The sequence below is a fragment of the Calliphora vicina genome, chromosome 2 (genome assembly GCF_958450345.1).
Source record: "Calliphora vicina chromosome 2, idCalVici1.1, whole genome shotgun sequence".
Lineage (NCBI taxonomy): Eukaryota > Metazoa > Arthropoda > Insecta > Diptera > Calliphoridae > Calliphora > Calliphora vicina.
The window spans coordinates 56,978,910-57,002,796 of record NC_088781.1 but is presented as its reverse complement, the minus strand read 5'-3'; the positions used below and the strand labels follow the sequence as shown (position 1 = coordinate 57,002,796).

Here is a 23,887-nt window from a genome sequence, read left to right as displayed (position 1 = left end):
ATTTTTTTTTTTCAATATATTACAATGAAACAACTTTTGTAGTATTTTTTGGCGAAAGAGTAGAGAAAATGATAGCAGATTTTTACAGTGGGTAGATATGATCACTGCACAGCGATTTCTTTGCAAAAAATTTTGAGTTGACGCTCTTTAGATGTATCAGTGCGATATATAGAATCTCCAATTATCTCAATTATAGCATAGGAAATATTCGTATTTGAAAATTAAATTTTCATCATTTTTACTGCAGTTTTTTGATAACAATGGTTCCAATTATACATATTTCTCCATTTTCTCCATTTTTTTTGAACTAACAACAAATTTAGATGTCAAATAAAAAAAAATTGTTTACAAATTATGACTGTGTCCAAAGTTATATGCATTTGAATTTCAAAAGGCGATTTTTCGCTAGTTTTTTGGAAAAAAAGTCCTATTTTTCTTTTTAAGTTATCTAAACAAATTTGAAAGAAGATTTATGAGCAATTTATACTTTCTGAAAAGCTAACTTTACGTCAAATAATTTCAATGAAAAAAATTTTAAATTTTTGATATCGAGGGGACCAGGTCCATCAAAAAACCGCCTATTTTTATGTAAAATTCAAATTTAGGGCAAAAATTCTAAAATCGCAAAATATAGTTACCCATTTTAGAAGACCCAATATGTTCTCAATTATTTTGTAAGAGGTACCGATAACCCCGAATCCGGTATAACTAAAAAATCCCATTTTTGAAATTTTTCAAAACCTTTTTGGGAATTGCGGGATTCCTGATTCCAAATTTAAAAATGTGTCTTTAGTTTAGCATTTTGAATAAAAGCATCTATAATATTGTTACGTTTTAACCTTTTCAAAACGTTTGTTTATTTTCTTTAAATAAACCGGATACTTTTGATTGCAAATAAAAGCCGTTTAGTAGTTTGAAAATTGTATCAACTCTATATTTATTTAAAATGTACAACAACAGAATTAAATAGTCACTCAATGTTTTTTATACACGTTTATAAATTTGCAAAAATACAGATACACTTTATAATGTACACGAATTCACTTGAAAAACACAGCACACTTTAAGGCACTCAGTTGATGTTTATTCGAATAGCGTCTCTGATAAAGTCACTCACGACTGCAACCTCTGCCACTATTTATATCACTGCCATCTGCACTCTAGATTGCTCTTTAACTGTCTAGAGCTTTCTAGTACATACGCCATCTGTGGTGTACTTTCTACAATGTTCTTTAACTGAATATTCGAATTCGAATATACGGTCTCAGCAAACAGCGTTGCCATACATACGATCAATGGTCAACTGAAAGCTTTTATTCAATGTTAATAATGCCCACAGATATGTTACAGTTCGCTATTACAGCACTGCTATTTGAAAGCATTATACTACTTTTAAATCAGTCGTTAAAATCGTTATATTTGAATTCAAGTACAATTTCGTAACAATATTCTTAAATAAATATTTAATTTCAATTTGAAAATGTTTTTATCATTATTAGAGTTCGTTTGTGACCAGGTCACTTCATTTGTTTTTCGGGTATCCAAACATTCGTATTAATCTTCAATAATACAAACGTTTGGATAATTTATTGGTCTGTCGTAGTCGTAGTTTTATGATCGATTTCAATTGAGATTCTGATATGTATAAGTACATATAATGGTTGTTATATTATCATTATTAGTTATTATAATTAATAATGACAGTTTAGTAAACTTAATAAGAATATTATTATTTAATTATACATATTTATCATTCCGCACAAAAGCGGAAATATTTTTGTGAACATTCCATAATTTATGATCATGTGTAATAAAATCTTGTCTCCCATGATTCATTTAATTCCGACAAAATTTTTCGTAAAATAATAACAAAATAATTGCAACTGAAATGGCACATACTTATAACAAATAAACTGAAGCGTTAATATTATTATTTTTTTTGTTAAATATCAACAATATAAATTATATTTTTTGTATTTTCTCTGTGACCTTCTTAAAGTTTATAAAACAGCAACTGGGTTTGGTATAAACAATAATACAGCAATGTTGCTTGTTAAAAAAAAAACAGAAACCTAAAAAACATTTATGTCTACTGAACTTTAGTAACTAAGAAAAAAACAAAAAAGAATTAGCCAAAACAATGGGCAATTTTATGAAGTATGAAATGTATTGTACTGCTAGTACTTGCATTATTGCCCAAAACAATGTACATAAGTATCTTTACTACCTCGAAAAATTACTCATATGGTCTGAGGAGTATTGAAGAGATACTTACACACTAGTGCAAGTACTAAATATGCCCAGCAGTTAAGCAAGTAGTCAATGTATCCTTTATACTCTAAAGTTTAGAGACAGTAATTGTCACTGATGTCTGATCATTTGGTTGACTCCAATTTATATATTTTGGCTCATTTAACACGTGTGTGCTGTTTGTAGTGCAGGGAGAAGTCAATTGGTTACTTTATACATCCTAGGTAATCTAAAATGAAGTCAATTGTCACTTAAGTGTCTCTATGTAATCAAGAGTGTAGTCACATTAAATGTTTATTTTGTACTGCACTTTTTTGTGAGTAATTTTATACATATTGTGTTGACATAATTGTCATATATCCCATTTAACCTAGCGTGAAGTCAATTGTCACTTTAGTGTATCTAAGTAATCTAGAGTGTAGTTACTTTAAAAGTTTATTTTGTATAGCAATTTGGAAAGTAGTTATTATAACCACCACAGGTAATCTATTGGAGAGTTATTCGGAGGAAGGTTTGTTTACAAGCAATCGATTATTGAACTATCTATCAGATGTCTTTTTAACTGACTATTTAAGTTCAACTGACACCCGTATATGTTAAAAACCAATCGTTGACTTCTTTGGACCAGCTATCGGACAGTCTCATTGTAATCCAAAAGGGTCAATTGACTTCCTGCTTAGGACATACTCGTGTTAAATTAATTAGTCACATAGCTAGTTATATAACTAGTTGTCACCCTAAATGATAGGTAAAATCACTAGTTCCAGACAATCTCCTAGAACTACTGGGACTCCAAAAATCCATTTGGTTCGTATGCATAGACAGCAGTACCAAACAATATTGTTTGGAATGAATACGAAGTCTGTAATAAATGGCTCGTACATTATAGTAACACCTTAAGAAGTGTCTATCAATCAAGGCATAAATCAATTTAATTAATTTTTTGTAAACAACCAACAAATAAACCCAAAATCAATTACATTTAGGCCGTGTTGTACGCAGAGGAAATGGCAAGTTTTAGTTACAGATCAATGACGAATAGTTAAATGAAACGAAGTGCAAAAATGCTATAAACTTTCAGAACCCTGGAAATAATCGGTTCTTAATGAAACCGCATTGGCCGAATCAGAAGAATATTAAAATGTTTATAATTTAAAATATATCGTGAGTGTCTAGCCTTATTAGAACATATGCAAGTCCCCGTTATGCTGTCACACGAGTCTCAGTTGTATTTTTTTCTACCACTAATAATAGACACTTTTGGCATTAAATGATTTTCGGCAAAATACTAAAATAATTAATGGTTTAAGGGAATAAAAATTATACACGTACTTATTAACAAAATTTTTATGGTTTTTTAAAAGGTCTCAATCGGTTTCTTGTGTTGTCTTAAGATTTAACACTTTATTATAGTCAAAAAAATAATAATAGTAGTAATAAGGAGTGAGATCGAAAAATTCTTAACACACGTTTTTCATTACATTTTTTAACCCAAGTATTATTTGAATTTTTTTTTGATCAAGTTACCTTTGAAAAACATGTCAGTTATTATGTGTAATGTCAATTATATTAATTTTTTTGTTAATCTGATTAAAATGAGTGACCAGAAAAAAGTGCGTACTGAAATTATTAAATATTTTCAACAAAACCCAACTTGGTCTTACAAAAAGTTGGCCAAGCATACAAAGGTCTGCCGTCAAACTGTTTCCAATGTTATTAAACAGTACCGGGAGAACTTGTCAGTTGATAGAAAACCTGGTTCAGGTAGAAGGAATGGTCCACATGATGTTTCTAAAGCCAAAAAAATAGAACGCATTTTCAAAAGAGCTCCCAACACATCCGGTAGGAAAGCAGCCCGGTTAGCTCAGTGCTCGGACTATTTGGTACGAAAAGTTAAAGCTAATGCAGGTTTAAAAACACACAAGGCTCAAAAAGTTCCTGACAGGAACGCTACTAAAAATTTAGAGGCCAAAAACAGAGCACGGAAATTGAAGTCAAGTTTTATAAAAAAATATTCTTGCTGCATAATGGATGACGAAACGTATGTTCTGGCAGATTTTTCGCAACTTCCAGGTCAAAAATTTTATGTTGCTGATGCTCGAGGGAATGTTGAAGAAAAGTTTAGGACCCAAAAGCAGACAAAATTTCCCAGAAAGTTCTTGGTATGGCAAGCAATATGCAGTTGCGGCAAAAGAAGCCACTCATTTGTTACAACGGGCTCTATAAATACCGAAATTTACATCAAGGAATGTTTACAAAAAAGGCTGCTTCCATTCATAAGACTTCATAATGTGTCCACTTATTTTTGGCCTGACTTGGCATCCTGTCACTATGGCAAACAAGCCCTTGAGTGGTACAAGAACAATAATGTGGTATTTGTACCAAGAGAGGCAAATCCTCCAAACTGCCCGGAGCTAAGGCCAGTGGAGAGATATTGGGCTCTTGTTAAAAGAGAATTGAAGAGTACAAAAAAGGTGTCCAAAAGTGTGGTAGATTTTAAACGGAGATGGACTACATGTTCGAGCAAAGTGACAGAAAGCACTATAAAAACGTTAATGGAAGGGTTTCCGAAAAAGGTTCAAAATTTCATCACTAGTGATTAAAACTATAAAAATATTTTTTTTTGTAAATTGTAATAATAATTTCAATCAAATAAAAAAAAAATTAAAGCTGTAAGTTTAGTGGTTTCTTTTTTATAAACATATATGTATGTTAAGAATTTTTCGATCTCACTCCTTAATAATGAAGGAGGACATATTTCCAAAAGGCATTTAAAATGTTCATACAATATTTTGTATAGCTACTTTCAGCTATAGGTATCAAATACTTTGCAATCTTTTTCTTTGTATTTATCCGAAATCAACCCACATTCATGGCTAAAAAGCGAATGCAAAAAAGAAATATGCAAAACTTTAAATAGACAACAAAAAAAACTTGTCGTATTTATATTGATTTAAATTCCATAAAAGTGAACTCATCTACATTTATGGTATTTTATAGATTTAAGATTACAGAGATATTTGTGTTTGGCATGTACGTTTTAGTTGAGTTATGTTGATATTGTTATATCGCATGCAACATACGTCAAAATATTGGGATTGACAGAATTCGATTACTCAACACTAATTTACTAATTCATGATTTACACTTTATTATTTATATCTTTATTTCTTATTAGTTGTGAGTGGTATAATTGGATCCGATTATGGTCTAAAATAAATTTTTGTTTTTTATTTCATCTTTTTTAAATGTCTAACGTTCTCGCAGAATCAAAATATTTTGGAAAAGAAGCGCTTCTATTTCTAACTGTCTGATCAGATTAACCTGCAGAAGGCTTAGCAGAAGAGTATTCGAATTGTATTTTTTGGCAGAAAAACCGCTATTACTTTGTTTTCTAGAGAAGAAGTTGCCCATAAAACTTATGTTTTAATATTTTTTTGAAAGGCATCTGGATTGGGATGACTTTAAAATATAAAACGACTGAAATTTATGAATAGTTTCCTTTATTGGCCATTGTTAGCTCTAATTCCAAGCCAAATGAACTGCTCATCTTTTGAGGCCAAGATTAGGGTTTTTAACTCGGGAATTCCCGTTACAAATTTCCCGGAAATTTTGCCAATTTTTCACTACCAGGTTCTCGGGAGTTTTAGTCGGGATTCCCGGGAATTAAAAACTGATGAAATTAAAAAAGAAAACAATTTAGAACTCTCTTTTTTTCACAAAAAAAAAAAACGTGAAAAGTTTTTTTTTACAGATTTTCGTTTATATCTCGGCAATAATAGACCGCTTATTGTTATTATTTATTTGGGGTTTATCGAATGAACATTTAAAAAGATATATGGAAACTGCACGATCTAGAACTATAGGTGAATTGATTAATCTTCAATTCCAAGATGTACCGGTGCGAATTATTCCAGAAACCTCTAGTAGACCGAATACGTACTGCTGTAGCTTATTCAATAAATATGAGTGTGTTTTGCAGATATTGTACTATAAAATGGCTGTAAATGGCAAAGATATAACGAAAAATGTAAAAAAGCGACCCCTACGTTCTGCAAAAAAAATCGTAACCTCTTTGCAAAAATACTTTATATTAGAGGGTACATTATACATATAAGTTATATGAAATAACATACATAACAAAGGATCGAAAGAATTAACTCAAAATAAATTTTATCTCTTAACGATTCAGTTAAATGTATTAAATTCATTCCTTTCATATATGCTTAAGAAAACCTTTTTCCAATTAATTTTGTAAATGATTAAAAGCTGAATAAAACTGAATGAAGAAAAAACTGAATTAAATTGAATAAATTAATAGTAAGCTCTATATATAATGATTATAACACTAAGTTTTTATATGAAATTTTTTGCTATAATATTCATAATTTACATTTTTATTATATATTTCGGGAATACCCGGGAATGTAGAAAAAAAATTTCCCGGGAATCAAAAAAGGTCGGGAAATTAAAAATCCTAGCCAAGATCGAATCAAGCCAATTTCGGATACTCTGTTCTGAAGTGAAGCGTATCGCAGACAGAGTGTTCAGCATCAATCAAAACAACAAGTAGTCGGACGGGGCAAGGTCTGGACTATAAAGCTGGTGAGGCAAAACTTCCCAACCACTTCATTCTAAATAGTTTTTAACAGATATTGCAACATGTGGCCTAGCGTTGTCATGATGGAATATTACAGTTTCATAACTGGCCGCATATTCTGGGAGTTTTTCAGTCAATGCTAGCTTCAAACGAATCAGTTGCATTCGGTACAGATTCCCTGTGATGGTCTGGCTAGATTTCAGCAGTTTATAATAGACAGGACCCTTTTAGGACCTCATACAGAGCATTACCTTAGCACCATGGATATTTGGCTTTGGTGCCGATTCGACTGTTGGCCGGACTTCACATACGATCTCTTACGCTTCGGGTTAACGTAATGGATCAATTTTTCATCATAAGTAATGATTCGGTGCAAAAATAATTTTCTTTTATGGCGTTCAAGCATCATTTAAGACATGCAAAATCGTCTTTCAAGGTCTCTCGGCTTCAATTCGTATGGTACCCAATTTTTCTGATTTCAGACATGCAAAATCGTCTTTCAAGGTCTCTCGGCTTCAATTCGTATGGTACCTAATTTTTCTGCTTTTGGATGAATCCTGCTGCTCGCAAACGTTTTGAAATTGCTGCTTGAGTATCTCCCAATGATTTTGCAACTTTTTGTTGAGTTTGTTAACAATTGTCATGGAGGAAAACCTCCAATTCTTGGTCTTCCAAATTTGTTTGGCTGGCCTGAGCGATATTTGTTTTCCGTGTCAAAATCACCACTTCTGAACCGAACAAACCATCTCTCGCACGTTGAAACGGATGCTACACATTCACCATAAGCTTTGGTGAGCAATCAGTGTGATTCAGCGACAATTTTTTTCAAATTAAAGAAGTAAAGCAAAACTTCTCGCACATTTGTTGGCACAAAATTCGACATTTTCGAAGCAAAAAAAACTATTTGATTTTGGAAAAACGACAAAAAATGTTTGCAAGTGAATTGGGACACTACAGAATACAATTCTGCTAGACCTATGTGAAATATCATGTTAAATGGATAAGCCGTTTATAAATTGGAGATTAGATTCCAAAATATTTTGATTTAAGAATGATATTACAAAGAATTCATAGAGTGCCTTGTTTTTAGTTGCAATCATCTTGTTTTTCCCAAAGGACTGTAAGGTGTTTAATATATGACTGTTTTTTCAACCAAATTCATTTTAAATCCGCTTTTAATTTAGGATACATTTTTTGCGTTCAATCTTAATAGTTCATAATATTTTGAATCGATTTTTAGTTTCCTAACACTTTTATGAAACCTGTTATAAAATTACTACACTTTAATTTATTTTATCTCTACTATTTTTTTATTAAATCCATTTTATTAGTTTTTAATTTTTTGGATATTTTAGTTGGCTTACTTACAGTCGATGAGACAACATTCACTGTGCAAAATAAAAATTCGCATTAAAAATTTGCACATTTAATACGATTTGATTGGAATTTAAAGCTATCTTAATATATGGATATGTGGTCAGTTGGAGATGATGCCCTACAGTGTTTAGGTGGCTCAAAGTTATTATATTGTAATGTTTGTTATATATTCAAATAGCTGATTTGTTTTAAATTTAATTAAGGTTTACTTAAACATATTTTCTTAAAATACCAATAAACAGCTTCAAAACTAAATTCAAACTCCTTTCGCCAAAAATAAAAATGTTTAAATTAGAGTTTCCAAAAAACCGAAGAAAATGAAAACCTTGGTTTCGTTTTTGAAAAATTGAAAACAGGTCGGTTTCGTTTTTCAGTTTGTAACACATCAACATAGTTATCGCACACCCACATTAGTATATATTCCGGCTCCTCATAAGATTCTAAGACGATCTAACTATGTCCGTCCGTCCGTCTGTCGGTCTATTGAAAACACAATAGGGCGCAAACGAAAGGAGCCAACTGGCTGAAATTGTCAATAAATACTCTCAGTTGATAAGATTTTGTTGGTATTGACAATGGGGAATATAGGTTCATGATTTCATATGGATTAAACATTTTTTGCCTCCCTTAATAAAGACAGTCGCTTAATATAATATAAATCTAGCTTTTCAGTTCTAAATTTTAAATTTTAAATTCATAAATTGAAATTAGTTCTAAAAGAAAAAAGCGAAAACCGAAGAATAATTGTTGGTTATGCCTTTAAAAACCGCGTTTTCGTGTTCGGTGATATTCGAATACGAAACTCTAGTTTAAATACATATTAAGATACTTTTGCTTACATATTTTGTTTTTTTTCATATTTTTACTAACAAAATTATTGGAAAATATTCAAATTATAGCCGCAATTTTCACAGGAATCAAAAAACGCCCATTTGAAGAAGGCATGGCTGATAATTTATTATCTTAATCGGTCAAATTCTCTAAACTTTAATACAAAATCTTAAAGTAGTGTACCACAAAATTCCCTGCAAACTTAAGCCTTTCTGAGAAATAAAATTTGCAACACGTTGCAATTAACATTTAAAAGATGATATTTAGAAAAATCAAGCAAAACAAATGCTCTACAGAATAAATATTTAAAATTATTTGCTATATTTTACTCTTTTTTTGTGTGTGGAATCCAGTTTTTTTCAAGTATTTTTTTTTCCAATTTTTTTTATATATTTTGTGTGAATTTTGTTTAGCAAGAATTTGAAATCAATAATATGATGATCAATACAGGCGTCAAATAATTTCCTGATGTTGAAATAATTACGCAAAATAATGGGGTAATAAAATATTTAATTTATAAAGTGAACAATTTAAAAATATTGTACAATTAAATTAGTTAAAATACCATAATTAACAACAATAAAACATCAAGGGTATGCAAATACCCAAAACGTTTTGAGACTCGGGAAATAAAAACAGATCGTATTGATGCATTTTGTATTGTATTGATTGCATTTCTACTTTAATAAATTATAAAAAGTAAGAAAAAATATAAAAAGTAATAAAAAATAAATCAAAACGTTAAAAAACCACCTCATTTCAAGGTTTTTTGTGGAGTGGGGTGGTTAGTTTACTAACCACCGTGGCGTTTAGCATTAAAAATAATTATGACCAAACAAACGAAATAGGCATTGTTTTGTTAAAAAAAACATAAACGATGACTTCAAATGATATAAATGTTTAGCAAAATGCCAATAGAGTCCAATAAACTATGTTTTAAAGACTATAGAAAAGGTGGTTAGTAAAGTGACCACTAAACCGCAAATAATTAAGTAATTTTTATAATTTATGTCGCCTGAGTCTCCAGTGACATTTTTTCTTAGCGAAGCTTGATCTACTATTTGTAAATGTATCAAATATTTAATAAATGACAATTAAATTGTGCCAACGCAATTTTAAGCAAATGTTTAATTGATCTTGCCTGACTTTCGTAAGAGCAACTAACATTAAACCATTCAATCAAACACATTTTTGAAAGCACTGTTTCGAAGATCACAAACAATATTTTTTCTGAAGAGCTTGAAAAGATGATCAGTTTTATACTGGGATATAAAATAAACTTATACAATTTTTTAAGACTTTTCTTTAAATAACTAAATTAAAATTCGCATCAAAATATAGCCTCACAATGAAGTTCCTAATTTTAACTAATTTTAAAACATGTTTTTCTACTAATATCTTTTGCGAAAAAAAAAACGAAAGTAAAGTTAAGCAGAATATTAAAAGAAAAAAAGACAATCTGTGAATTTATATCATTTTGTATCTATAAAAATCCCAATAACTAGTTTTGCATCTTACGAATACGAACGTGTATTCTGGTATCTTTAAGTTTGTATTTTTATTTGTGTCCACTTGTACGCTGCGGTTGTTTGTTTTTTTTTTCTTCATTTGGGGACATGCCAACATTTATTTAAAATAATGTTTATGCTAATTTTATTTGTTGTGTTTTTTTTTCTTCTATTCGTAATCATTATGAAATCAAATTAGAATGCTGTGATGATAACGATTGGCAATCTGTAAATTAACGTATAATTGTGTATAAATTTTGTCAGATTGTTGATAGCACGTGCTTTTTGGTTTAGCTAATTTATGGATTTTTTTAGTGCAGTTGACATAGGCTACATTAAAGATAATTAATTTAAGTCTTTTTAAACATAACTATTGAAGTATTTTATGCATACATTGCGAAACTATATTCAATACAGCAAGATTTAAACAAGTTGTCTGAATAATTTCAATTATGTTTTATACAATTTAGTTAATATGAATATAATTGAATATTTCTTGGTAAAACAAAAATGTTATGGAAGTTCTTATTTTCATAGAAAGTTGCTAAAAATCTCAGATATCTCTAAGCAATAATTCAACTTTATGATTGAATTAATTACATAAATTACATACCTTAACACTATCTGAGTTCTTATCTCAGATGAAGAACCAGGAGATGTTCAGTCGATACTGAAAATGTAAATCATCTTCAATGATTCTTGAGAAATAGTGCTTTTATTGGGTGTATGGCTTAAAAATTCGGGAATTACAATATATCTTTTGAACGCGGTTTTTGTTTTTAATAACTTATTTGTCATTTTAAAGGGTACATATCTGTCATTTATTCTCACTTAGTTATTGAACATTATAGTGTAAAAAACAAAGTTTATTTTGCTTCGAAAATGTAGAATTTTGTACCAATAAAGCGTCATATGCGGGAAGTTTTGCTTTACTTCTTTAATTTCAAAAAAAGTGACGTTGAAGCACACTGATTGCTCACCGTAGCTCATGGTGAATGTGTTCCATCGGCTTCAATGGGCGAGATATGGTTTGTGCTCTTCAGAAGTGCTGATTTTGACACGGAAGACAAAGGTCGCCTAAGCCATCCAAAAAAGTTTGAAGAGCAAGAATTGAAGGAATTACTCCATGAAGATTGTTGTAAAACTCAACAAGACAATGCAAAATTATTGGGTGCTAATCAAGCAGCCATTTCAAAACGTTTGCGTGTGGCAGGATTCATTTAAAAGCAGGGAAAATGGGTACCGTACGAATTGACGCCAAGAGACCTTGAAAGACGATTTAGCGTGTCCTAAATGCTGCTTTAACGCTATAAAAGAAACTAATTTCTGCACCGAATCATTACTAGCGATAAAAAATGGATTCGTTCACAGAAAAAATTATATTTCAATTCAAACATTTATCCCATATTGAACTGGTTTCAATTATTTCATAATTAAATCAAGTATTCATTTGCTCAAAAACAAAATTTCTTGATATTTTCTATTGAATTTCAATATGTTTAATATGTGACAAATACTTGAATTGAAACGGTTTAAGAAATAGTTTTTTCTGTGTTACAATAACCCGAAGCTTAAGAGATCGATTGTGAAGGCCGGCCAACCAGCCGAATCGACACCAAAGCCAAATATCCATGGCGCTAAGGTAAATCTCTGTATTTGGTCGCAGCAAAAGGATATTTTGAGCTGCTGAAATCTGACCAGACCATCACAGGGAACCTGTACCGAATGCAACTGATTCGTTTGAAGCTAGCATTGGCCGAAAAACGCCCCGAATTTCAGTCAGACATGAAAGCGTAATATTCCATCATGTCAAGGCACTATTGGGCAGAATCAAAATTTTCTGGAAATAAATCGGGTATTCCTAAACAGCCGGATAAAATTTGACGTGGACGTAGACAAGGAGTATTTGAGTTCCAGGGGTGGTGCTATGGGTGCTCAAAGAAGGGTACCTTCGACATGAAAAATGTTTAAATACGTGCCATTTTTCCCATCCAATTTCAAAGATTTTTATATTTTTGGAAAGCGCTAGGCTGGGTCTTGAAAAAACATGCTTGTCTATTCTATTTTTCTCCCATATTTTCCAAGTTAAAGGTATTTCCAATTTGAAATTTTAAAATTTTAAACGGAATGAATTCGATTTTTTTTGTTAGTTAGACAACTAAATTACCAATAATATACAAAATATTTCAAAGCAATTTCAATTGTGGATACAAAAATAAACGATTTTCAATTTAAAATATTCCAAAAATAGTAAATTTTGTTGCTGTTTTATATGTCGAATATACTCTACTTTGAGCCCCCATAGTGCTGGCCCTGGTACTTCTCCGCCCCATCGGACCAGCCGTTTAGAAATGTCAGATTTATTTCCAAAAAATTTTGATTCTGCCCCACTGCGTAATGCTGTGCCACATGTTGCAATACCTGTTAAAAAGTATTTAGAATGAAGTGGTTGAGAAATTTTACCTCACCCAATTTATAGTCCAGACCTTGCCCCGTCCGACTACAATTTGTTTTGAACTATGCAGAATGCTCTCTCTGAGACACGCTTCACTTTGGAACAGAGTATTCGATATTGGCTTAATTCGTTCTTGGCCTCAAAATATGAACAGTTCTTTTGGCTCGGAATCCATATGTTGCCAGAAAGATGGGAAAAGGTCATAGCTAACAGTGGCTAATACTTTGAATAAATTTATTTTGTACAAATGTTTCAAAAAGCTAACAATTTTTAAATATCTCACATTTTTAAGTCATACAGCAACAGTTTTTTTTCGCCATCTTACCTTAACTAATTTTCATGTTTACATGTTTCTCTTCAATTATTTCTTTAAGTCCACTCCTTGTTTATTTTTGTTAATAAACTTACATTTAATTAATTGCCATAAAATTAATCTCATGTTGTTGGTAGTCATTTGTCTTTAAATGTTCATTATGGCTCCATTGTTAAAATACAAAAAAAAAAATATTGTAAATTGTGTTGTTAACTAGACGTTGCTGAATACACCATAGAATTGGCTATTTTTTTCGTGTTGTTGTATTTATCATTAAGCCATAAGTTGGTGTAAAGTTGAGATGAAGATTTTAACTAATTTGATAATGTCTCGAGATTATCGCATTTAATAGGCTAGATATTTATCAGGTGGTAGGTAGTTTTATTAATGATATTAAATCAAATATAATTTATTGTTACAAATTAAATGATTTTGATTAGAATAAACAAGATTGGATTTTAAACAAACTGTACTTCTTCAGATCATCTATAAATGGTAATAAATATGAATCTTCGAAACTGCTGTTCCGATTGCAAAATGATATATGAACAAATTGTAGAAGAGAACATAGACTTTAAGAAAATTATCAATGTGATCATGATGAATATGAGCCAGCCAGCCAGACTGACGGACATTGTTAAATCAACTCAGAAATTGATTCTTAAATGGGTGTTAGACTAATATTTTTGGGCGTTGCAAACATCAGCTCAAACTCATAATACCATTCCCACTATAGTGGTGTAGGGTATAAAAAGTATGTAACAAATATTCATTGTTTTAAAGTCTATGTCCCTTCCATGATTCGCTCATACATCATTTAGCAATCGGACCAGTAATTTGGAAGATTCCGATTTATTACCGTATTTTTCCTATCGATTTTATGTGTTGGTCGGTACTCATAGCCACCAGGGGCCAAACATTTAGCTGTAAAAAACACGAATGTGAACGAAGTTCATAAACATTATCAAATAAGAAACAAAAATCAAAATCAATGTATGATAAGATTTCAAGAAAGAAAGAAAGTTATTAAAATTCATATTCTATGTTCAATTTATGACGTTCACTGATCTATATATAGATCAGTATGTATACATATGTTGCAAACAATAGTTTATTTCAAGTTTAACCATAGTAATGTGAGTAGGGCATTTTATTGACGCTTAAATTATAGTCATTAAAATTTGTTCGTAATCTTTACATTTAAGTTTTACTGATCTATAAATTTAACTAATAAAATAATTTATGTCTTTTCTTGTTGTTGCATATTTTATACGCACTTGACCTTAACACTCACCTTAATGGGACGTCTGACAGTGATCTTTAAACTGTATGAAGAATAACTATTTCCTTTGTTTGTTTTATGGTTTAATTTAAGTACATATTTGTTTATTATGTATTTTAAAGCATAAAGTTGTTAATTAACTATGATGAACAAAAATATTGCACTTTTTATACGAAGAATTATTTAAGATAAAAGAATGATCAAGTCTTTAATAGTAATTAAAAAAAAGAAGCAAAAACTAGTTAGAATGTTAATTCGTCCAAAATCGGATAAACAATTTACCCCCATTAACACGAAGCCTGGTTATGTGGTAACTAACAGTTATACTGTCGGTTAAAATTATTTTTGTATGAAAACTGTCAGTATAACTATTAGTTAACACATAACCAGACTTCGTGTTACTGGGGGTTAGTAATCTGAATTATAATCAATTCAGATTTGAGAAGTTTCAGACTTATTTTATATATTTTTGGACCAGCACTCGGAGGATGACCCCTACTCACGCAATGCATTGTATTGGAACTAGGAAAGGAGGAACACTACTCCCTCGTGTTTGTGATTTGAATTTTCCTACATTGAAAGGTACAGGAAATACTTCGACAAGAAATAAGCTTATTCCACATACGGACGTTACGATTAAAGAACGAATTTTGTGTGTAGTGTGTTGTCCGATCCACTGACCAATAGACCACGAATGGATGAGCCCCCACTAATGTACGTGTATTTCGTAAGAAACTACGGGTATCGGGAACAAGTTCAATAATTTATAAACACATTCCATTGTAGCATCGATAGAACATTATGACGATCCTCCAGATAATCAATAGAGCTGGATACCCAACTGTCACCGATAAGCTCCTTCGCCCTCTCCTGTACGCAATCGAGTAACTCCAAAATAGACTTCGAAGCAGCGGCCTATACATGAGAGTTGTATTCCATTTTGGATCGGATATTAGTGGTGTTAATAATAAGGATATCAGATGAAGTGAAGCATTTCATACACCGTCTTAGAAAACCGAGGCACTTGAATGCTTTTTTTGACATTTGAAAAATGTGTTTTGTCCTGCGATCATCACACTGTATTCTCATTCCTAGAACATCGAGAGCTTCTAATTACTTAATATTTACACCACCCATAGAATCAAATGAAGCAACATTATCTGTCGTGCGTTTGTGTGTTAAGATACAACATTGAGTCTTACGTGTATTAAAATCGACGCCCTTAGCACAACCTCAAGATTTTGGTTAAGTGTATCATACATGTTTTGCCTTGTGCCAATCTCCGAAAGGCTTTGCCTATAGTTGAATGAATATGAATGACAAATGTTGCTCTCATCTGCAAAAGAATAGATAGGGTTGGAAGTTTGACTTAGAAGGTCATTTATAAAAATATGAAAGATAAGAAATAGAATAGGAGAAAGAACGGAGCCTTGCGGTACCCCTGAATTAATCATGGAACTCATTTGATGAGATCCCATCTATAACAATTCGTATTGTTGGATCTCTTATAAATCTCGCTTTCCTATAGGTTCAAATTATTTGCAAATAATTCAGTCATTCAATTCAGATTTATCAACCGAGTCAGTGAATGACTGGCCGTCCTTTAAAAGAGTACGAATTGAGGAACTATGCGGAATTTTTTAAAATGTTTAGATTTTATTTTGAAACATTTGTACAATATAAATTTATTCAATAGTATTGACCATTATTAGCTATGACCTTTTCCAATATTTCTGGCAACATATGGATTCCACGCCATAATAACTGCTCATCTTTTGAGTCCAAGAACGAATCAAGCCAATTTCGGATACTCTGTACTGAAGTGAAGCGTATCTAGAGAGAGAATTCTGCATCGATCGAAACATAGATAGTAGTCGAATTGGGCAAGGTTGGACTACAAGGCGGTTGAGATAAATCTTCTCAATCACTTTATTCTGAATACTTTTTAACAGGTATTGCAATATTTGGCCGAGAGTTGCCATGATGGGATATTACGGTTTCATTCTGTGCTTTTTTCGGTCAATGCTCGCTTCAAACGAATCAGTTGCGTTAGATACTGGTTTCCTGTGATGGTCTGGCCAGTTTTCAGCAGCTCGTAATAGATAAGAACCTTTTTCTCTCATCAAATACAAAGAATTACCTTAGCGCCATGGATATTTGGCTTTGGTGTCGATTCGGCTGGTTGGCCGGTCTTCACATACGATCACTTACGTTTCGGGTTATCTTAATGGATTTTACATACCTTGTATTGATACCTTGCAAAAATTATTTTCTTTAGTAGCGATCAAGCATCATATCAGACATGCAAAATCGTCTTTCAAGGTCACTCGGCTTCACTTCGTAAGTTACCCAATTTCCCTATTTTTGGATGAATTTAGCTGCTCCGAATGATTTTGTAAGCTCTTGTTGAGTTTAACAACAATCTTCATGGAGTAATGCCTGCAATTCTTGGTTTTCTAACTTTTTTGGCTGCCCTGGACGATCTTTGTCTTTCGTGTCAAAATCAGCACTTCTGAACCGCACAAACCATCTCTCTCACGTTGAAACCGATGAAACACATGCATCGGTCTTTCAAGGTATCTCAGCATGGGTACGTATGGTACCCAATTTCCCAGCTTTTGGATGAATCCTGCTACTCACAAACGTTTTGCAGTCTCTTGTTGAGTTTGACAGCAACCTTCATGGAGCAATGCCTCTAATTCTTGATATTCACCACTTCTGAACCTCACAAACCATCTCTCGCATTTTGAAACCGATGAAACACATTGACCATAAGCTTCGGTGAGTAATCAGTGTGCTTCAGCGTCACTTTTTTTGAAATTAAAGAAGAAAAACAAAACTTCCCACATATGGCGCTTTGTTGTCACAAAATTCGACATTTTCGAAGCAAAAATAAACTTTCTGGTTTACAGTTGACAGATATGTACCCTTCTAAATGCTATATAAGTTATTAAAAACAAAAACCGCGTTCAAAAAATACGCCATCTATTGTAAATCCCGCATTTTTAAGTCATACACCCAATATATCTACAATAATGAACTCCAAACTATCATGGAAGGCATTTTTTTCCAAAATCTCAATCCGCTTAGTCGTGAAAAAATATATTTTTTTTTTGTAAATTATTTGATAGGTGTTTATGTACACAACAACCTTAAGAATACCCCCCATATTTCGAATAATTTTCTATTTAATGATCAATATCTATCAATAACTCATAATCTTATCCTATTCTTACAAAATATTATGAAAGTATGCCCAAACAAAACAAAAAACTTATTTTTTCAACAAAACTTTTGATTTATTTCCAGTAATGAATCAGACATCTGGATGTCCAATGGCAAAAATGCAACTCTACCCGTCAATAGCGGTGCTACAGCAGCAGCAGCATCGGCGGCAACAACAACAACAACCACCACCAAAGCAAACAACAGTAATTTGGTAGAGACAAAAGTGTCTAGCAACACAACAAGCTCAACACTAGCGATGGCAGCAGCAACAAGTGCGATCTTACATACAACAACAGCGGCAGCAACACCGTTACCATGTCCATCAATCAACCAAATAATTGGTCTACAACATGAAATGGGCAACAATGATGGTGGTGCGAAATTGCAGACAACAAAACAGAAATTGACATTTTCAGCATCATTAAATACGCTGACGACAACAGCATTAACAGTGGCAACAACCACAATAACAACTACCGCTCTAGACATACCACTATCAACAACATTATTAACACCAGCAATATCGGCAGCAACAGCTGCCGATGCAGCTGTCGTAGTAGCACCATCATCGCTGGTAACCATAGCAACAATGCCAGCAATCAATAGTGCAGTAACTTCGGAGACAGCAGCTTTGGCTGTCAGTTTCAAAGATTATCAGCAACAGCAACAACACCAGCAGCAACACCAGCAGCAACAGCAACATAACCATAATATTATTAGCCAACAGTCGTTACAACAATTACAACTGTTACAACAAATGCAGGAACAACAACAACAAGCTCATATTACCTACATCAATCACAGCGATGATGATGACTCTGCTATGAGATCATTGGAGCGTAATGACTCTTCGGCCTCATCTGGTTTCTATACACGCAGTGGCAGCGGCAATTTGGAACAAGAATTATGCGCCATGGTTGCATCAGCTTATGAACAAGAAAATGCCAAGTAAGTTGAAATTAAAAAATCTTTTTTGGAAATTTTGTGTGCATTGTAAATACGTGAGTGAGTATTTACATGATATTCTACGTTTTGTTTTTGAGCACTATTTAGATACATAGTTTTGACATAGGTAATAATTAGACATGTAGGTTTAGAGTTAGAAATCTAACTCTAAGTATGTATTCGTATATTATATTATCCGTAGAGTAATTTCGGGTAATGTGGTATAGCTGCTTTTCTCTAAAACTAAAAGCATAGGAGTAGCGATACCAAGCTTAAGAGTTTTATGATCTCAGAAAATTAACATCAGCATTATCTTGTGGTAGACTTTAGTTTGTGATCTGTTAAAAATTATTTTTTTTTTCTAAAATCACGTGTTTTAAACTTCATTAATTTAATTTTAAAGTCAAATTGGAATATTTTGCTATTAAAGAACATATGCAACAATATGCTACATTTGTTGCATATGTTCCGTTTCAATTCAAATATTTGTCACATATTGAACTGGTTTCAATTATTTCAAACCAAAGTATAACAAGTAGTCCAACTCTTTGACAGCAGTACCTAACTATAAGCATGTGTTAGTGAAAAAGTACCTAAGTCTAAATATGTGTTAGTAACAAAAATGTATGTATGTAAATTAAGTATTCATTTGCTCAAAAACAAAATTTCTTGATATTTTCTATTGAATTTTGAGTTTTGAATTTGATTATTTTGACAATTGAGTATACAGTTCAATATGGGATAAATGTTTGAATTGAAATATAATTTTTTCTGTGTATCTAACACTTGTAGTAGAACATCCGCTGAGAACTGTTCCAATCGAATTAAGATTTTAAAAATTATAGTCAAATAAAAAATAGATATGAAGCTGATGTTCATTAATAATGTTGCAATATGTTCGTTTCGAACCTTCCTTGGCTGGCTATTGCTGTGATGACTCGGCTTGGTCTAATAACATCAGCATTAGTCAAATAACATTGGAGGTGTCATAAGTGGAATAATATTAATATTTTAGTGTCGTTCTTTCCATCGACTAAACCCCTTAAATCCCTGTTTTAATGGTGTTTTTTGCTCTTTTTTAAAAGAATGACAAAAAAGACCCATGCCTTGAGGATTTAGAAGGTTAACATATTCTACAAAAATGTTCTACGTAACATTTTACATAAATTTGCTGAACGCATTTTATACCTAAAATGTAAGGATCACATGGTTTCTTATGCCGATTAACAATCACCCCTATCGCGAATCAACATTTCACATGAAATATGTTCCCTTTTCCTTTTTTCGTTCATCAACTTTGTTCATGTGAAAAAACTTCCCCTTGTTGTGAAATTTTTAGATGGAATTTTGTAAACAATAAACAGCTGTTACGAACAAAATCAACTATTGTGAATGGAAAGTTCATCATGATATTCCCGATAGCAATTTTCCCTTCGAGGAAATTAATATTTCATGGGAACAAAATTTCACATGTTATTGCCGATAGGGATGAATAAGAATGTGCCAGAGTTGGGAAACTTTAACCCCCCCTCAAATGAAATTCAGATGTAAACTTTCAAAACGCCGATACACGTGTCTTTTTTTTTGTCTCCTCTATTAAAATTTATTGGTGTGACCTTGTAATTTTTTTGGTGTTGTACAGTGTAATGATTCGGAGCAAAAATGATTTTCGGGCAAGAAAAAGCGTCTTTCAAGGTTTCTCAGCTTCAATTCATATGGTTCCCAATTTGCCTGCTTTTGGATGAATCCTGCTTCTCGCAAACATTTCGAAATTGTTGCTTTAGTAGCTCCCAATGCTTTTACAAGCTCTTCATCGAGTAATGTATCCAATTCCTGGTCTTCAAACTTATTTGGTTTTCCTGTCTGCAATCGGTGAGCTTCAGCGGCACTTTTTTTCACATTAAAGAACAAAATTCGACATTTTCGCAGGAAAACTAAAACTTTGTTGTTTAATGTTCAATAACTAAGTGAGAATAAATGACAGATACATATGTACCCTTCAAAATGACATATAAGTTATTTAAAACAAAAACTACGTTCAAAGGATAAGTCCCGAATTTTTAAGTCATACAACCATAAATAATTTTACGCACAATACGACTTTCATGAGCTCAAATTCCGGAAATATTGGATTTTTCAATAAGGTAAAAAAAAAATTTAGGATATAAAACCTTTTTTTATACCCACCACAAAAATATAGGGGTATACAGATTTTGTCATTTCCCAAATATTCTATGTTGATCAGAAATGTTTGGTTTTGAAAAATGCGATCTAAACGATGGGACTTAGAAATTTGACACAATAGTTATTGCTAATATCTTATGTGTTCAAAAATTAAAAAAAGTTTTCGATCAAAATATTTAAAAAAAAATTTGTTCTCACTTACCACTACATATTTTGTTCCTGATAATATTTAAAGCTTAATTGGATAGGTGAAATTTACCAGCGATATTTTCTAGTAAGAGAAAATATCAAATTAACCAAATCGGTTGATCTATATAATATATTGGTGGTGAATATATAACATTCTTACATTTTTTGTATACCTACCATTTCGTTTGTAACACATCGAAATATTCATCACAGGCTCACGAATGTAGCTCCTCATGAAATTCTTAGACAATCTAGCTATGTCCGTCAGTCTGTTGAAAACGAAAGGAGATAGCTGGATGAAATACTTTCTGTTGATAAGGTTTGTTTGGTATTAAAAATGGGCAATATTTGTGCATGATTTCACCTAGCCCCCGGAATACTGTTTGAGCAGTCATACATATATATTTTGATTATGCGTCAATCCTGATAAAATTTTGCATAAATTAGTTCTAAGTACTCTGAAATTATACTGTACAGCGTAAATCGGTCAATATTTGTCCCTACAACTCTTGGGTCAAATTGCACAATAGTCATATGATTAGTTAAATAGTACTTATTTCGCAAAACATTTTTACACAATTTTCTATTATTTCTTATAAAACATGTAAGTAGTACGTTTAAATTAACTTTTATTTTTTTCCCTTCTTTTCTCCCAGCAGTGATAGTGCCTCCGTTGCCTCCGATCTGACACGCATGTATGTCAGCGATGAGGAGCATGAATATCGTGTGGCTCATTATCATTAAATACAGGCAAAACAGTAAAATTCAACTAAATGATTTGAACTAAAGCCCGGGAGACACATTGGAAACGATTGGCCTTCAACATAAAAAAAGGATAGATAAATTTTGAAATTAATTTATTTAGAGATTTAAAGTGCAAAACCGAAAAACGTAATGAAATAAAACCAATTCTTATTATTAATATTATACAAGAAACTATATTTTTATATTAAACTATAAAACGAATATAAGAAAAACAGAAGAACAAAATAATTAGCGTAAAATTATTTATAAAAATTACAATAAATTTACAATTATAAACATAACATTAAATAAAGAAATAAATATATTTACAAAGCCCCTTATCGTATAACCCCTCCCACGACCGGAAACGAAAATGTATTAAAGAGACTGTGATTGACAAAATTCAAATGTTAAAGTTTGTCCGCTACCAAAACTATGCCTAACTATTATTTACTATGACTTTGATTAACTATTTTTTATTTATTGAACTTAAAAAGAGAATTAATTGACTTTGAGATAATTTTTATCATATTCATTTAATTAAAGATTTTTATTGATTTGATTAATGTTTTAATTGTTTACATTTGACCGATAATGCCTACAAAAGAGACCTTTGACTGTTACTAATATTAAGAAGTGGGCTGGGCTATACACTCAACTCATAATCGGTACCTAACGATTGTTATACAATAACATATTTATTATGCTTTACATTGGACTTTTTCTCAGTGTAGAATTAATTAAGTGTTAGTTTTTATTTTTATTTTTCAAAAGATCTCATTTTGAGATGCATGTATTTTTATCAATTTATGTGAATTATTTAGAGCATTAATTAATGTATATTTTTTAAAAATAAAAACAATGCTATGAAAGAAATCTTTAATGGGTCCATTATGGATGGCAACCGAACTACAGTTGCGTTGTCAGTTGCTAAAATGTTATTACAGATGGCAACTGGCAGCTATCATTTCTGTTGTCAAACTGGCAACCAGAAATTTGTGGTTGCCCTCTGGCAACGCAACTTAAGTTCGGTTGGCATCCATAATCGATCCATAAAGAAAATAAGATGCTTGTCAAAATGATAAGGTCACGTAATTTTCGTTCTGTTTATCCCTAAATACAAATAGTTTTGATTTTTTTTATTGGGTAAAATACTTGTTGCTCAAAAGCTAAGCAGATAATAACTATACATATGTATTTTTGAATAAACAGATCGAAAAGTATGTGACCTTATCATTTTGACACGCACCTTATGTCAATGTTTTTTTGAAATGAAACATTTGTGGTATTAAAAGAAATAAAAATATAATAAAATTAAGAATAATAAATAAATATATGTTTAATTTAAGTTAAAAAAAAGTATAAAATAAAAATATGATATATTTATTTACATTAAATTTACATATTAAATAAATGGCAATGCTTGTTTTTTTAAACCGAATAACAGAATTAAGAGGTTTGTATTTTACAAAATTTTAAGACAACAATGAAAGTTATTAAATAGTGATTTAATAATTCTTTGAAATATAACATTTAAAGTGTTACAGTGTAACCAATCCCTCAAAGAACTCCATTTACCAACACCTGAATTTAGATTGTCAACAATGTTTTCTATTTTAAAACAACATTCAACGCATGAGCAACAATAAAATTTGTAAGTAAAAAATGGTATCAAAACTAAGGAACCACATTCAAACAACAAACTAAAAATTGCCCAAAACAATTCTTTTTGGACAAAATACGAAAAATTCGGTAGCAAAAAGCGTAACAACAATGTAGTACAAACTGGTGAACACTATCATTGAAATCTACAGAAACAAAAAAATAATAAAAACAAGTAAGGAAGTATGGTCGGTCAAGCCCGACCATATAATACCCTACACTAAGTAAAAGAGCAAAAACATGTTTCTTTTAAAATTTCAATAATATATATTTTTGAGTGATTTTCGGAAGTGGGCCTAATATGGGAGCTATGACCAAT

The 23,887-nt window shown here is 31.5% G+C and overlaps 1 protein-coding gene across 3 annotated transcripts in view; it reads left to right on the top strand.

Moving 5' to 3' along the window:
- tim (timeless) overlaps positions 1–23,320 on the top strand; it is a 69,865-nt gene extending 46,545 nt beyond the window's left edge. For 2 of the 3 annotated variants that reach the window (XM_065500958.1, XM_065500956.1), the window contains 2 exons: positions 17,926–18,792; positions 21,819–23,320. In XM_065500958.1, coding sequence (XP_065357030.1) covers positions 17,926–18,792; positions 21,819–21,906 — 955 coding nt within the window. In that variant the 3' untranslated portion in view covers positions 21,907–23,320. The remainder of the gene's footprint in view (positions 1–17,925; positions 18,793–21,818) is intronic. The other variant, XM_065500957.1, reaches the window with a different exon arrangement.
- Positions 23,321–23,887: the final 567 nt, after the last annotated feature.